Source organism: Podarcis vaucheri (genome assembly GCF_965113315.1).
Source record: "Podarcis vaucheri genome assembly, chromosome: 5".
NCBI classification, from domain to species: Eukaryota; Metazoa; Chordata; class Lepidosauria; order Squamata; family Lacertidae; genus Podarcis; species Podarcis vaucheri.
This window is the reverse complement of record NC_138763.1, coordinates 11,034,089-11,050,004: the sequence shown is the minus strand read 5'-3', so window position 1 is coordinate 11,050,004 and position 15,916 is coordinate 11,034,089. Positions and strand designations below refer to the sequence as shown.

The 15,916-nt window shown below is 42.8% G+C and overlaps 2 protein-coding genes across 3 annotated transcripts in view; one reads left to right on the top strand and one right to left on the bottom strand.

Annotated features, from left to right (window-relative positions):
- LOC309533262 (uncharacterized protein) overlaps positions 1-15,916 on the top strand; it is a 464,396-nt gene that overhangs the window by 259,394 nt on the left and 189,086 nt on the right. The gene's annotated exons all lie outside the window — the stretch shown is intronic.
- On the bottom strand, positions 10,829-15,745 carry LOC309532820 (uncharacterized protein). Of its 2 annotated transcripts, none has more exons than XM_082223498.1 (2): positions 15,446-15,745; positions 10,829-13,042 (listed from the first exon to the last, which is right to left on the bottom strand). In XM_082223498.1, the coding sequence occupies exons 1-2, from the start codon at positions 15,565-15,567 to the stop codon at positions 11,002-11,004; spliced, it is 2,163 nt and encodes a 720-aa protein (XP_082079624.1). In that variant the 5' UTR covers positions 15,568-15,745; the 3' UTR covers positions 10,829-11,001. The 2 variants fall into 2 exon arrangements, with proteins under 2 accessions (XP_082079624.1, XP_082079625.1); XM_082223499.1 differs by having other exon boundaries at positions 10,829-13,025; positions 15,446-15,738.

Genomic DNA, 15,916 nt, shown 5'->3' with positions numbered 1-15,916 from the left:
TATCAAGTAGTGCATATGAATCTGACATAAAAATAAAGCTCTGTGTGTATTGATTACACACAACCGAAATTGCTTCTTGCCATTTGCTTTTCCCTATAGCATTTCTGCAATGTGTTTACAAAAGAATGTAATGTCTGAGCTGATAAACAACCGGACAGGAAGGGTATTTAGAAGGGACTTCTGATTTCCCTAATGACAGGATACATGTATTGAGGATGCTCACTAGCAGCAGCTGTGTAAGATTTGAAGTCATATTTAAATTGTCAGATGAAATGTTTTTTTTCTTTTAATTTTATTCACTTTTGCCCAAAAGGAAATGCAAAAATATACTAGTAAAATATACTAGAATGACATGTTTAAATGTTCAGTTCCATGCCACTCTTTAGCCTGTTGGTCAACATACAGTGATGTAGGTGATGTAGGTGTGTCTTAACACAGCATTGTGCAGCATGTCAACCTGGACTCCATTTGAGTTGTCTTATTTATAGGTCATTTGTGTGGCTGTGTTGCTACTGCTGCCCTTAAGCTACTTTTTGCCTTAGACCAGGCACGTCCAACAGGTAGATCGTGATCTACTGGTAGATCACTGGACATCTGTGGTAGATCACTGGTAGATCAATGGCTCCCCCAAAGAACTTTAACAACTTTGGCTCCCTAAAACTACTTTGACTAGATCACTGCCAGTTTTTAACTGATTGCAGGGGCCAACTCTTGGGAGTTGGCCCCTGCCTTAGACAAACAACACCAAAGTCATTGAACTGGCTCTTAATGCACCATCTTTTGGAGGCATTCTTTTGGCAAAATTTGTCATCACTAAATTGCACCATACGTTTTAGTTATTTAACAGATTTATAATCCACTTTTAAAGGCACTTTCTCTACTTTTTGGTTACCTGAACCATAATCAGCCCAGCCTTGTCTTGGCTAACTCAAAAGAATCCCTGAGACAGGATTTCAGACATTCATAAGAAGCAGTAAGAGATGATACAACACTTCCATGTATTTCCTAAAGGAAGTAGAAGAGCATATTTTTGAAAAATGGTTTATACAATAATTTATATGCACAAAAAACTGTGCAATTATTAAATGGGTAATGCCTTACCACATACAACTTGGAGGATATTATATACATAAAGACGCAAAGGAGCAACAGTCCCCTGCAGCCAGGCTCTTATTCCATTTGCTGCCTTATATAATATTCTGTTTGTTCTACCTGATGAGGTTTAACATGGTTTGGTTAATAATCTATTTAGGGAGGCACACTTTAAAGTGTGTGAAAGCCCCCACAATAAACCAGCTTCCCAGTTCAGCTCTTTGTTAACATGGATGCTTAGGTGCACATAGAGAACTTTCCCACCTTCAAGGGCTTATCCATTAATTTCAATTTTCGGAGCCACTCATCACACATGCCAAACTACAGTACATGTGGGGCTTCCCCCCTCTATTGGACAAGCTCTGTGTAAACTACCATGTGTCCAGTAGGTTATGGGTAAGCAAGTGTTGTTTTACAGTTTACACATTCAATAATGAGCTTCTATAACACAGGTGTCAAACACAAGGCCCGCGGGCCAAATCCGGCCCGCGAGACCTCGTCATGTGGCCCGTGTAGCCGCTGCCAGCCGCCAGCCTTCACTTTTTATTATTCATTTATTTAGACTCTAAAAGGACGGGAGAGAGAGAGAAAGCCTCTGGATACGGGATCAGCAAGCCCGCCAGGTGGCAGCGCCCGCCGGATCCCCGTCACGGCCAATCCCAGGCAGCCCCAAACACGTGCGCCCACCCTGAGCGCACCAGGCGGCGAAGCAGCCCAGCCGTCTGTGCGCCGTCGGGAAACCCAGGGAGAAGTGGGAGGGGAAAAGGAGAAGAGGAAAGCACACACACAACACACACGCCCCCGAGCCAAGCAAGCGTGATTTGCGGGGTAAAAATCCTGCCAAGCGCTCATTGCCCGTCGCCAGCGCAGTGCGCAAAGACATCCTCCTCCTCCTCTTCCTCCTCCCAGAGCCGGGCTGCCACGGGGGCGAGGGGGGCTACCTTCCTGCTGGCCTCCCCCCAAGCGGACACTCCTAGAAGCCTCCATGCACCGGGCCGGCGGAGGGAGGGACGGACAGAGGGAGGGCGCTGGAAAGGGAGATGCGATGGGTGGGGGAAGAGGGCGAAAGGCGCTCCGTGTGCCCCCGAGGAAAGGGGGCTTATTTCCCCAAGGGGGGGCTCATGTTTGGAGTGGGGTGGGGGGCAGGCTGCAGCCACTGTTGGTGCCGCCGCCGCCGCTGCTGCAAAGGCCACTGGTCAGTTGCTGGTGCCGGGGCTGCCTCTCAGAGCCTGCGCGCCCAGCCCGGCCGCCGCGTTTTCCCCGCAGGCAGGAGAGGGCAGAGGCGCTTCCTGCCACCCCCCATAAGGCTCCCAAGCGGGGAGGAGGGCTGCGGAGGGAGAGAGATCTGCCCGGGATGCGGGCGTCCAAGGCAAGCGGGCGCAATCCGAGCCACCGGCAGGCCCCCTCCCCCTCGGTGGCTCTGCTGCTGCCGCCGTCGCCGCTACTCCTGCGCCGGCCGAGGCGGGGTTCACCTAAGGCTGCCGGGGCTCCGGGCGGGCGGAGAGGGAGCCATCGGGGCTCCCCGCCATTGGCAGGCGGGCTGGAGGTGGTCGGGGCGGGGAGGGGGGCTTGGGGAGCGATTCTAAACTCAAGGGTGAACCACGACGTCATGGGCATAGCCAGGATTTTTGTTGGTGGCGGGCAGGACACCCACCTGCCATCATCCTCTGCCTGGCTCTGGCTAGCAGATTCAGAATGAAATGTCTCAACAAGAGTTGTTTAAAATTGTTTGGCAATATTTGTATGTTTTTTAAAAAATATTACTGTACAATAATTGTACATTTGAATATCTACTTGCCATTATTCTGACTATGTTTCTGCTTTCAGAGCTAGTTATTACATTATTACAAAAAACAGTAATAATTGAATGCAGTGACAATAATTTATGATAATAAAGAGTGGACACATAGTCCTACAGATACAACTGGCCCTTGGAGGGTGACCAAACTGCTGATGCGGCCCCCGATGAATTTGAGTTTGACACCCCTGTTCTATAACTACATATATAAACATAGGTTTAAAAAAATATTTAGTAAAACAGTTGGTTGCTTATTGGAGTGTAATCATTTTTGTGCTTGTGGATCAATGACAAAAGCTAATGCTGATACCAATTATTTTGTTTTTGCATTGTTCTGCATCACAATACTTTCTCAGTTCCTATCCCTAAAACCCTCTTCTCTACCTGAGATATATTTATGATTTCTTTTATCATCTGGAATGACGGACAGGAGACACTTGGGCAGTTCCATCAGTATTTTGAAAAAATTCAGCCCATCATCTACCTGAGCCTGGACTAGTCCACATAAGAGGTTCACTTTCTCATTACTACTGCACTTAGATAATGGACGTATAAGCATCATCTTACATTGGAAACCTGCTGACTGTTACACATACCTACATGCTTCAATTGTTTACCCAGGACACACAATAAAATGTATTCTTTACTGACAAGTGCTATGATAGAACTGCATCTTTAAAGACTCATCAGACAGAGACTCACAGTTTAAAATTTTACATGAGGCATTCTTTAGATAAAATTACCTACCTAATGAAATGGAAAAAATCAACAATGCCCAACTGGTGCCAAGGAATAATCTACAGCAGGGATGGCCAATTCCCAAGAGACTGTTATCTACTCACAGTGTTAAAAACTCGCAGTGATTTACCCCCTTTTGGGAGGTTTGGGTCAAAGTTGTTGAGTTTTTTCAGGGAGAAGATAAAATGTTGAGCTTTTTTAGGGGAGCCACAGTTGTTCAGCTTCTTTGGGGGGAGCCAGTGATCTACCAGTGATCTACCGCAGACGTCCAGTGATCTACTGGTAGATCACGATCTATCTGTTGAACATGCCTGATCTACAGAACAGAGTCAGAAGACTTAATGACAGACCACCACTTGTCACTTACAGCTCCCAGTTAAAGCCACTCAAACTTAATCAATGATGTATAGTCCATACTGGATAATGACCCTTTCATGGGTCTTTGATGAAAAACTGTACTAGCTTACAAACAGCCCCCAAACCAAACCTAAAACATCTATTCACCAGCGACAACCACCTACATTCTTATTCTTATTAAATTTCTATACTGCTCTTCATTTGAGGATCATAAGGTGGCTTACAATATAAAAACACAAAAATACATAACACAGTAGCAAACAACAACAAGAACATCCCCAGTTTAAAAAGCTGTAAATTGTTAATTAGCCAAAGGCCAGGGGGAAAAGGAATGTTTTTGCTTGGCGCCTTAAGATATATAACAAAGGCAGCAGGCGAGCCTCCCTGGGGAAAACATTCCACAATGAAGAGCCACTGCAGAAAAGGCCCATTCTGGGGAAAACATTCCACAATGAAGAGCCACTGCAGAAAAGGCCCATTCTGGTGGTGCCACCATTCAGACGTCTCGTGGAGGAGGCAGACAAAGAAGGGTCTCAGATGATGATTGCAGGGTCTGTGTCGATTCATATGGCAGTCCTTGAATTGCATTGCGAGATACGGACACTATTAAAGGGTCTAGTGATGTCATCCAGAAATCAGGTTCATTCGCCTACTCCTCTTCCACTGTGATGTCTGCCATCATCTGCCTGCAATGCCCTTCTGCATTCCAGATAGGACAAACAGGCCAGTGTGTACACACACAAAATCAGCTGATCCAAATCTGGCATCAGAAATGGCAAAACTAGCTAAAAACCAGCTGGGGGACATTTCAAACTCTCAGTTTACTCTTCAAATTACCTTTAAGTCACCATCTTTGAACGAAGGAACTTCAAAGGGAAACTTCAGTGTGAAACTGCTGAATTACACTTTATCAAGAGGGTCAGTGAATTGACTTGGGTCAAATTAATCCCTGTGAGATTCCCTTGCTGATGACCACAGTGTCTGGAGATAGTCCAGTCGTGTATCCACAGAACTGACCAAGGGAGGAATGCTCACTGGGAGGAGCATAGAAAGAAGAAACACCATAGTACACCTGCATCATCACAACTGGACACCTTCATCTGTCCTAGCTGCAATAAAGATGTCTCTCCCGTATCACTCTCTACGAGAGCCAGTATGGTATAGTGGTTAAGAGCGGCAGTCTCGTAATCTGGTAGTCTCTCGTAATCTGGTGAACCGGGTTCGCGTCTCCGCTCCTCCACATGCAGCTGCTGGGTGACCTTGGGTTAGTCACACTTCTCTGAAGTCTCTCGGCCTCACTCACCTCATAGAGTGTTTCTTGTGGGGGAGGAAGGGAAAGGAGAATGTTAGCCGCTTTGAGACTCCTTCGAGTAGTGATAAAGCGGGATATCAAATCCAAACTACTACTCTTCTTCTTCTTCTTCTTCTTCTTCTTCTTCTTCTTCTTCTTCTTCTTCTTCAACCACAGCAGGCACTGTAACTCTTCAACAGTTTGACTTTACCCTCAAAGGCGCACTCTTCCGTCGTCTCCCAAAACAGACAGATTCCAACAACAATTCCAAGATGTCTGTGGGCACCTCCAGATGGGTCTCTTAAGGTGCATTTAGGACAATTTGTGCTCTTGATGCTGTCAGGGCGATCATAGGCACTTCCACATTCAAGATTATTTGTGACACCCACACTCCGAGATGCTGGATTAAATTTCACTCCTCCTAAGGTAACACCAAATACCTTGCAAATGTTAGTGCATATGCCAGAATAGAAATCTTTCTGCTTTTGCCTGAAGGGAACAAAAGTCGGACATATGATTAACTCAACTCATTTCTGATTTGAATGTGATAAAATTAAGTGAGGCATTTAAATACTGTGCTTTTTGCTGAAGTGCTGCTTTTCTTTAATAGAATGGATTTTCTAAGTATTTTGGATAACATTCGGCTTGCCGAAAAGAAATCTTTCTGCAATCTGCATTATTGTCTAACTGGAGCACAGGGCAACATTTGGAACAACTATGTGAAAGTAATAAACCAATAATGCGCTACTTATTTATTAAGTGTGTATAAATCTAAGTCTCCAATTTCTGTCTCATGGAAGGTACCAGGAGTTGCTCTTTAAGGCTTTGATATTTTTTCTCCAAGTATTATTCCCCCCCCCCCATATCCCCTTAGTAGCTTAGGAACAAATACCAACATTTTAAAATGTTCTTTTACCTCTTCCGATGCAACTGTGATTAATCAAACACCCATTGTCAAATTCCTGGTTCCCTAGGGTTCAGTGGTGGGAGGCATGGAAAGAAGTGGGTGTAGGGGGGGTTGCAATTGCCTGGCTATCTGTTAGTACCACAAATGTTTTGGGAAATATATGGATTAGACAGGTAGCAATAACACAAAGTTCCTATCTCAGTGGACAGGGTTTATAGCATATTGCTATCTTTATCAAGGAAGGAAGGAAGAAGCTCACCCCACTTTATTTGATCATGTCTGAGAAAATTAATTGACATGGGAGTAGTTTCTCTTCAGGTAACTAGGCTTCTGAAAGGAGAGCATTTGTTTTTAGTCGGCTGGGTGCAATCCAGGTACATGGTACAGTTGAGTTAGCTTTATATTTGTGGAATTTAAGAAATGAGAGTGGGGAAAGGGGGACAGCTCTCACAAATGCAGAATCGCCTTCACAAAGTAAGATGTGAGGAAAGGTCTCATTTTCAAACTTGAGAGTCTGCAAACAGGAGGACTCTAGCTCACTAATGGAGCACCACTGAGATACGGAAAGGCTTGGTTTGAATCCCTGGGATTTCTGGGTAAAGATGGGAATGATTCCCATGTAAAATGCTGGAGAGCCACTGCCAGGCAGTTTCCTGTGTTCCTATAAACCGACTTCTTCCAAACTCTGGATTGTCCCTGATTTTTGAATTGTAAATCAGTTCCTAAATCGGTTCCTTTTTCAGGGGGAGAGACACTTGCTACCATGAGGCAGTTGCTTACAGGATTAAGCAGAAACCAAAATGATCAAGAGGGTAGAACAACTCCTGTATGTGGAAAGTTTACAATATTTGGGGCAAGAAAGAGAGGAGACATAACAGACTTTTATAAAATAATTTCTCTGTCTCTCATAACACTAGAACTGGGAGACATCAGTGAAGCTGAATGTTGGAAGGTTCAGGACAGAAAAAAGAAAGTATTTCTTCACATGGCACAAAGTTAACTATGGAATTTGTTCCTACAAGAGGGAGTCATGGCTACCAACAATTCATGGACCACTAACGAATCAGTGACCACTAAGGATGATGGCTCCACTCTGTCTCTGGTTGGAGGCAGTGTGCTTCTGAATCCCAGTTGCTGGGGAGGGGAGAGTGCTTTTGTGCTCAGATCCTGCTTGGAGGCTTCCCACAGACATCTGGATGGCCTCTGTGATAGCAGGATGCTGGACAAGATGGGTCCTTAGCGTGTTCCAGCAGTCTCTTCTTATGTAGTATGGTGGCCCAAGTGTCTGTGATCTTGTCAGCGCTCCCCCTGTCCATGCAGTGATGCTGCTGTGACAAAAACAAGTTTTGTGCATGTTTTGGAAACCTCCAGCTTCTCAAGCAAAAGGGAATCTGTAATTGTGGAGCAGGCATAAAGAAAATAGCCCTGGGGTAGTTGGACTCAAACCCAAATCACGGATGATGTGGTCAAGGATCTGTTCTTTTTAACACACGCACACACACACCTTTATTGTTCAGTTATAGCTTAGAGTTGATTATATCAGTTAAGGGTGTGTTCTTGATCAACCATCAAAATGTTTTTTTTTAGGAGTGATATCTACACATAAAGGAGAGTTATGTATTTAAATATTCTCCACAGAAGATACAATAACAACGACTAGTAATTGTGCCATTGTGCAGACTAGGAGATCTGAAAGAGTGCTAGATGTATTTATTCATTTAATGGGTCTTCATGTGAACTAAGTACTTACCCACACCTATACTTTAAAAGCCTTTAATGCACTTTTAGCTATTCATAATGTTGCATCTCTTTTGGGGTACAAACAGAGCTCTTTAAAAAGGTTCGTGTGTGGAACATGGTAGGAAAGGGCAAACCTGCCCCCGTTTATTTTCTGATCCAGGCACACAACACCTGAAGATCACAATGAGACAAAAACCTTCAGCTAGTTCCAAGCCTTCCCAGGTTATGGTTCCCCCTTACTGAGTTGCAGTGAGGACTCTGAGCATTGGAGGGGATTGCTCTCAGCTAGTGGGTGAGTAGAGGGTGGTGGTGGTGGGGTGATTTCCTGGCACCTGAGTGTTTTCTGGCAGTTGTGCCTCCCTTTTGTATTCGTTTGATTATTGCTGTATATTGTCAGACGTTCTGCTGGATGTCCTTATATCTGGTGTCTTGTTTATGAACAAATAGCACAAGAAATGACTGCACTGGATAAAGAAATCCATCTTCTCTAATAAGTTGTTTGAAGATGATAATGCTCCTTTAAATAAACTGGAGATCATTGAGAATGTGTAGCATGCCATTTAGTACGCAAATTCAGGCGATGCATTTTAATAATAGATCATGGGGGGGAGAGGGGAAGGAAGCGCAAGCTACTGAAGCTTGCAAAAAGCAGGCCCCCAAAGCTTTCATGTTTTATTGGAGCATATGTTTTGGAAGTGGCAGCATTGACAGTGGTGGCGTAGATCTTCTTTTTATCTTGTTTTGATTCAAAGGATATTTGAATTTTATTTTTGGCAAACTTTTTATCTAGCCCCAAAGGGGTTCCTTGGCTGCCGTGACAGAGGAATAGCCATAATAAACACATTATGTGATACTTGTAAATTTCACAATCTTGCTATTGCTTCACTCGCACACCAGGGGAGTGAAAATCTTCCCAAAGAAATCAAATAAGCCTGTAGTCAAATACCTGGCAGGTGTAAATATGAAACGAAGTCGCAGAAATGTTGTTGTTATTTTCCAAAATCCAAACTGCATGAGCTATTTCAAATAAAGGAGAAACAAATCTTGAGCTCATAACTTCTTGTCTCCAGGGATAAAGTGTGAAATGGATTCTACTTATTTATGAACAGTTGCATTTTATTCTTATTCTAGGCACTCTCATAGCAGTTCTTTTAAACTCTATTAACCCAGCAGGAGCTGTTTTAGTTGTGCATACTTTAAATATTTTTTATTCAACTTGATTTAAACCGAACACATCTGTCGTATAAGGGTGTCGAGTCATGTGTGCAAACCAAATTAATTTTGTTCTCATGACAAAATTTCATTAAACATTCACCTCCTAATTCCTTGGGCTTTTACTGACTTTTGTGATGAATTAGTAGTAGCATTTTCATCTATATCCTGTTTTAACTCCAAGGAGCCCAAGACAAGCATGTGTGACCCACTCCTTTTTATCCTCACAACATTCCTGTGAGATATGGACTGGCTAGGGTTGCCACCTTTGGTTGGACAAAATACAGGACAGGACAGGCAAAATAAAAGACAGAGTGGGGGGCCATGCGACCCCCCACCGCGCTGGGTGCCATGCCCCTGCGGGAGGTCACTACACCCCCAGGATGCAGGCCACCCCCCCACGGGTGGCACACCATGCCCCTGGGATGCACACCATGCCCTTGCGGGCAATATGCCACGCCCCCTGGGATGTGCACCAGCCACGTCCCCACCTGCTCTCCACCCCCGGTGCCAGAGTGTGCCGCTTTGCCACTGACCCTCACCCCTCCCACTCAAACCATGTGGTGGAGGTGACGCCACTTCCTCTCCTGCCACCCATCCGATCTCCACGGCTGCTTCTTCCCTCATCCCCTCTCCTGATCTCTAATTTCAGATATAGTGATATATCAAAATATTGCGATGTTTAGCTGCTGATATATCATAATGTTGAAAACCAGATATCACTCAGCCCTACTGTGCCAGTGTGGTGTAGTGGTTAAGAGCGGTAGTCACGTAATCTGGGAAACCGGGTTCGTGTCTCCACTCTTCCACATGCAGCTGCTGGGTGACCTTGGGCCAGTCACACTTCTGTGAAGTCTCTCAGCCCCACTCACCTCACAGAGTGTTTGTTGTGGGGGAGGAAGGGAAAGGAGAATGTTAGCCGCTTTGAGACTCCTGAAGGGGAGTGAAAGGCGGGATATCAAATCCAAACTCTTCTTCTTCTTCTTCTTCTACTCTGTTTTTTAGTATACTTAAAATCCTTTGCTTATTAGGGGCTACACCACATTTTGTTCAAAAAATTGCTTTGCAGAGGTAACTAGCACAGAGTTATCAAAATTTTCATAAGCAAGCTGCCCATGACTTGGCTTTTGAAAAACTGGGGGTCCTCACTAATTAGCTAATTGGGAACCACTGCACTAAGACATAGAAGAAGTCTCTATGTCCTTGGGGAGAGTATCAGAAAACCCCAAAAATAATTTGACTTAGTTCAGACTTCTGGGTAAATAGTTCAAGCAAAGCTATCTGCAAACAGTGGGGGGGGGGATTCATCCTGTATCTAATCACAGCACATGACAATTTTATATGTAGATTTTTCATTATGCACAGAATTTCTGGAAAGCTACAACTGGCTGTGGCTTTCCAGTCTTCAGATGGGATCCATGTTTACTCCTTCACCAAACTGTCTAACACATTAGAACTATGTAGCAAGTGGATTGGTCATGATTATTAACATTAGTATGCTAAAATCTAGTAGTATTATGGGTTTGTAGCTTTTCTCATTAGTTACTGCCTCTGAGTAAAAACTCCATACCTGTATTCCAAAAACTTCCCACTGATCTGACCCAGATCCTTTTAACATTTAGTTCCCTTGAAACGTTGTAGTAGCCTACGCTATGAACCAAATGGGCTCAACAAATAGTCATCACCACAGCAATTATTTTCAATTTTGTTTACTTTTTGACTTAATCTACATATAAACTGTACCTTTGTGCAAAACTTAAAAAGAAGTAATCTCTCTTCAGCTTTCATATTTCAGTGGAGGTAGTTTCTGAGACAGCAAAAGTAGTAATTTTGAGGATTTTGCCTCAAATGAAGGAAATGATCACCTTACATATGCCCCTCATCCTCCTTAGTTGTAGAAGGGAATGTGGTGCTTGACAGACCCCATTTTCCCTTCTTCTGATGCTCCTCACAGGCCATGCCCAGGTTCAGTTGTTCCCTTTCTTCCTCATACGGTATGGATGTTGTCTTCTGGATATGCCATGTCTCCAGTTGCTCCCCTTCTGTGTTGCATCCTGCCTGTGGGAGCATAGGAAGTGGTTGTTCTTCTTGTTCCTGCGCTGTTGCATTGTCTTTACAGGAAGCAAGCATATCCACCTTGCTCTCATCGTCCTCAGCTTCTTGCTCTTCATTCAGGGAGGGTATTTCAAGAATGCCAGTGTATAGGTTGTCCTTTCTTACACTCAGTTCTTCAGAGGTCCCACTCAGAGGCAAAGAGCTCAGCTTTGCAAGTCCTAGAGGCCGTTGCACTTCTAAGTAAAGAGTACCCTGATAGTCCTGATCCTCCTTGTCATAGGTGCCCTCAGACCCGGAATCCCCACAGTCCAGTTTTCTTTGCTGTTCTTTCTCGTAGCTTAGGTTGTCAGGAAGTGTAGGAGTATGTTCTGATGCACTGAGCTTTTGCTTCTCCTGTTCTCCAGTATAGGCAGTGCCCTTACATCCGGAATGTGCATAATCTAGACCTTCTTGCATTTCCTTTTCATCATGGTGTGTGCTAATTTGTTCCAGTAAAAGAAGCTGCTGTGCATCTGAGTGTTTTTGCTTTGCAACATGAGTAACAACATCCTGAGGCAAACTGTTTATATATGCTAGTTTTTGCAGATCCATTGTGCAAGCTACACCCAGGGGCAATGTAGTTATGTTTTCTTTTGCAACAACTTGTAGATCCTTCTGGTGGGGAACATACTGATGATCTTCTGACATGCTGAGAAAGCTCTCTAATGTTGAGCTTCTGAAAGCTTGTGTGTCTTCCTGTTCCTTCTCACAGGTTGTGTCCTCCAACGGAAAGCTCATAGCTTTGGGTAAAATAGGCAGTTGGTCTTCTTGGTCAAACAAGTTTATCTCATTGGAGGAAGTTTCTCTTACAAAATCTAAAAGCTGTTGTACTTCTGGCTGTTCTTGTTCATCATTTCCACACATGGTAGACAAAATATCTGGGTATTTTTGTTCCACAGGCTGCTGTACCTCCTGGTTAGCTTTGTAAGCCTGCTTCTCCTTGTGAACATCTCCTTTACATACAGGATTTATTTGACTCCAGAACACTGGTTTCTCCATGTTATGGGTGATACCCATACCATGTTGTTGTTGCCTCCCAACCTGCTGTTTCTCATTGCATGGTACAGCTGGTTGGTTGAACAGTTCCTGCAAAGAAGTTGTGCCCTTGGAATCAATACTTGCGTTTTGTTCCTCTTGAGTTTTGTTTTCACTGGCAGTCAATGTACTGTTTGGTTCTAGTTCTCTAGCCTGCTGCAGCTCCTGAAATGGCACATCTTGGTGACTCCGCTTCTGGTCCTTCTTACAGGGCAAACCTTCCAATATAATCCCTGCATGACCTCTTCCTTTTTGTTGTTCCTTTTCATCGGTTACTTCTTGGAGCACTGCACTCAGCAATTCAGATTTTCTATGTTGTCTGCTTTCTTCAGCTGCCATAATTAGATACTCCTTCCCTTCTTCAGAGGGATCGCCCTCTAATTTTGCACCCACTACCTTTTTCTTTACCTTTTCCAAAGATAATACACTCATATTATCTGACCCCTCCTTTTGTTGTGGCGTTTGGAAAGTATTTGCACTTGTTTTTCCATCACATTCTCCTTGCTTTTCTTCCAAAAATATATCACTTAAAGGCATGGGTATATGGGGATCTTGAATTTTTCTGTCATAGGCCTGGGTACATACTGTCAAAGCTGGCTTGATAGCCTCTGTTTGTACACCCAAGTCACCTGCAGGTGTCATCTTCCAATAGTCTTGACCCATGTTCTGCTGTCTTTGCTCAAACATGGTGACATCACAGGATAGATCTTCAGGATAATTCTTTTTCTCGTTTTTCTTCTTTCTGTCCTTGGGTCTCCTCCCTGGCAAGTACAACCGCCTGTCAACATACAAGATATAAATAGGGTCTGAAATGAGGATCTCTTTTTTTTTCTTCTTCAAATTAATTTTTTATTGATTTTCAGTACACATACATACATTCATAAATTACACATATATAGGTTACATATTTAACTTAGGCTCTATCATGCCTCTGACTTCCCTCTATTTCTTTGGTAAGTATCAAATAAAGTTCTAATATCACGTACTCTATATATCTTATTATCAACTACACGCTGTAAGAGTTATTCCAACCCTTCCAGTGTCTTCAAAGATTTACAATTGTTTATTATATACATCAAATATTTACTCCAATTTTCTTGAAACTTCTGCTCGTCCTGATCTCTTAATTTTCCTGATAGTCTGGCCAGTTCTGCATAGTCCATCATTTTAACCTGCCAGTCCATTATATTTGGTATTATGTCTGTTTTCCAGTTCTGAGCTAACATATTTCTGGCTGCTGTCATGGCATATAAAAAGAGGTTTTTACCTTTTTTTCAATTTCCTTTCCAATCAATCCCAGTAGAAAAGCTTCAGGTCTTTTTGGGAAAGTATATTTAAAGATTTTTTTAAGTTCGTTATAGATTAGTTCCCAAAAGCCCTTCGCTTTACTACAGGTCTACCACATATGGCAGAGGTCACCCTCTACCTCTCCACACTTCCAACATTTCTTATTTTTTGTTCTATACATCCTTGCTAGCTTTACCGGTGTTAGATGCCATCTGTAGATCATTTTCCACAAATTCTCTTTTAAAGCAGTACAAGCCATAAATTTCATGTTTACATTCCATATTCTTGCCACGCATCAAAATCGATATTATGGCCGAAATCAATAGCCCATTTAACCATAGCTTCCTTTATCTCTTCATCTTTCGTATACCAATCCAATAATAAATTGTATGTTTTTGATAATAATTTATTTTTACCTTCTAGAATATCAATATTAAATTTAGATTTCTTATCCTCGAATCCCCTTTTCCTTTTATCTTCTTTTAGTAGATCATTAACTTGGTGATACTGTAACCACCCTGTATATAAATTCTCTACCTGTTCATATGGTTTGAGTTTTATATCTTGATCTGTCTTTTTGATTAGTTCTTCATAAGTAGCTTTTTTCCCTTCCATATTAACTTTTTTGATAGTTAAAACTTCTATTGGTGAAATCCACCAAGGGGTTTTCCTTTCCAATAGGTCTTTGTTTCTTTCCCAAACTTGAAATATTGATCCTCTGATTATATGGTTTAGAAAACCCTTGTGAATTTTCACCTTCTCATACCATAGGTACAAGTGCCACCCGTACCTATTATCAAAACCTTCTAAGTCTAAGAGATCGGTGTTTTCTAATTTTATCCAGTCTTTCACCCATGTTAAACATGCCACTTCGTAGTATAGACTCAGTTCTGGCAGGGAAAAACCTCCTTTTTCTTTTTTATCCACCAAGATTTCATTTTTATTCTCGGGTTTTTTCCCTGCCAGACAAATCTTACTAATGTTTTTTGCCATTCTTTAAGTTGCTTTAGCCCTTTAATTACTGGAATAGTTTGGAATAGAAATAACATTCTGGGCAAAACATTCATTTTAATCACAGATATTCGCCCCAAGAATGACAACTTTAATCTATCCCATATTTCTAGGTCCTTTTTAATACCCCTCCATGTTGTTTATATTTTTTGCTGTAATCCATACTACTAAGTATTGAACTTTCTTAACTGCTGTAATTCCAGATCTTTGTTGTAGTTCCTCTATCTCTTCCTTGGTCATGTTCTTTGTTAGCATTTTGGTCTTATTCTTGTTAAGTTTGAGTCCCGCCACCTTGCCGAATTCTTCTAGTCTCTGTAAGGCTTCTTGTAAACTCTTCTTTGGCTCTTCTAATGTTAACACTCACTGTGACCTCAACCAGTGTGCCTAATTATAAATTTGTAAGAATTTGTAAGTGCTTAACAAAGACCAGAGCTTTCCAAACTGGGTGTCAGTGTGTAGGTCTGTTTGAACACTCCCCACACTCCTTCTGGGACTGGAAAGGGGTTAGTTTAACCTCTGGTTTGCTATTAAAACTGAATTAGTGTGTCACGAAATGATGCATGTCACCAACATGGAAAGTTTGGAAAGCTCTGTTATAGACTGTTAAATTCATGCATAGGCGCTTATTCCCTGGGGCCCTGGGTGCCCGAGCACCCACAAAATTCCCCATGAAGGATCTGGGCACCCACAGATTTCGGCACAAGGGCCATGTACACTGCATGGCACCCACAGCCCTGGACACCCATGGTCGCAGGGCCAAGCTGGTGCTCCTGAATTCATGGCTCTCTAAACATTTCTTGGTTCTGTTATCTGGGAAATGCCATCTCTAAACTTTGTCTTCCAGCAAATCAGCCGCTGTGTAGAAAAAAACAACCATTCATACCTTCTAGGGATGCAGCAACACAAGGCTGAGGCATGGAAACACCTAGAAGTGTGCTCTTCTCCAGCAGCATTTGCAGCTTCTTCTATAGCATCTGCACAACTTACAACCCTCTCTTCACTCATTCCCCAAAATAAAGAGTAGAAAAATAAAAGTCTTAGAAAGGAAGAACACTGACTCTTAGCCAGTGCTTGGCTTCTATGCTCTTAAAAAATGGATTTTGTTGACCACTGGCAACATAATGGCCACATTTACCAGCTAGTGTGGCTTGTATGGCAATAGCAAACTGAATCCTTTATACGAACATCTTTATGACATCACCAGTTCTAGAAGGCTGTTGGGTAACCATAGCAGCATGGCTATGGCTCCCAGAAATTCAACATTTGTGCTATGATATGACACTCATTTGCTTATTTGATACATCATTACTTTAGCTTTTTGAATGCATAACCTTGATATTTTCATGAATTTCCT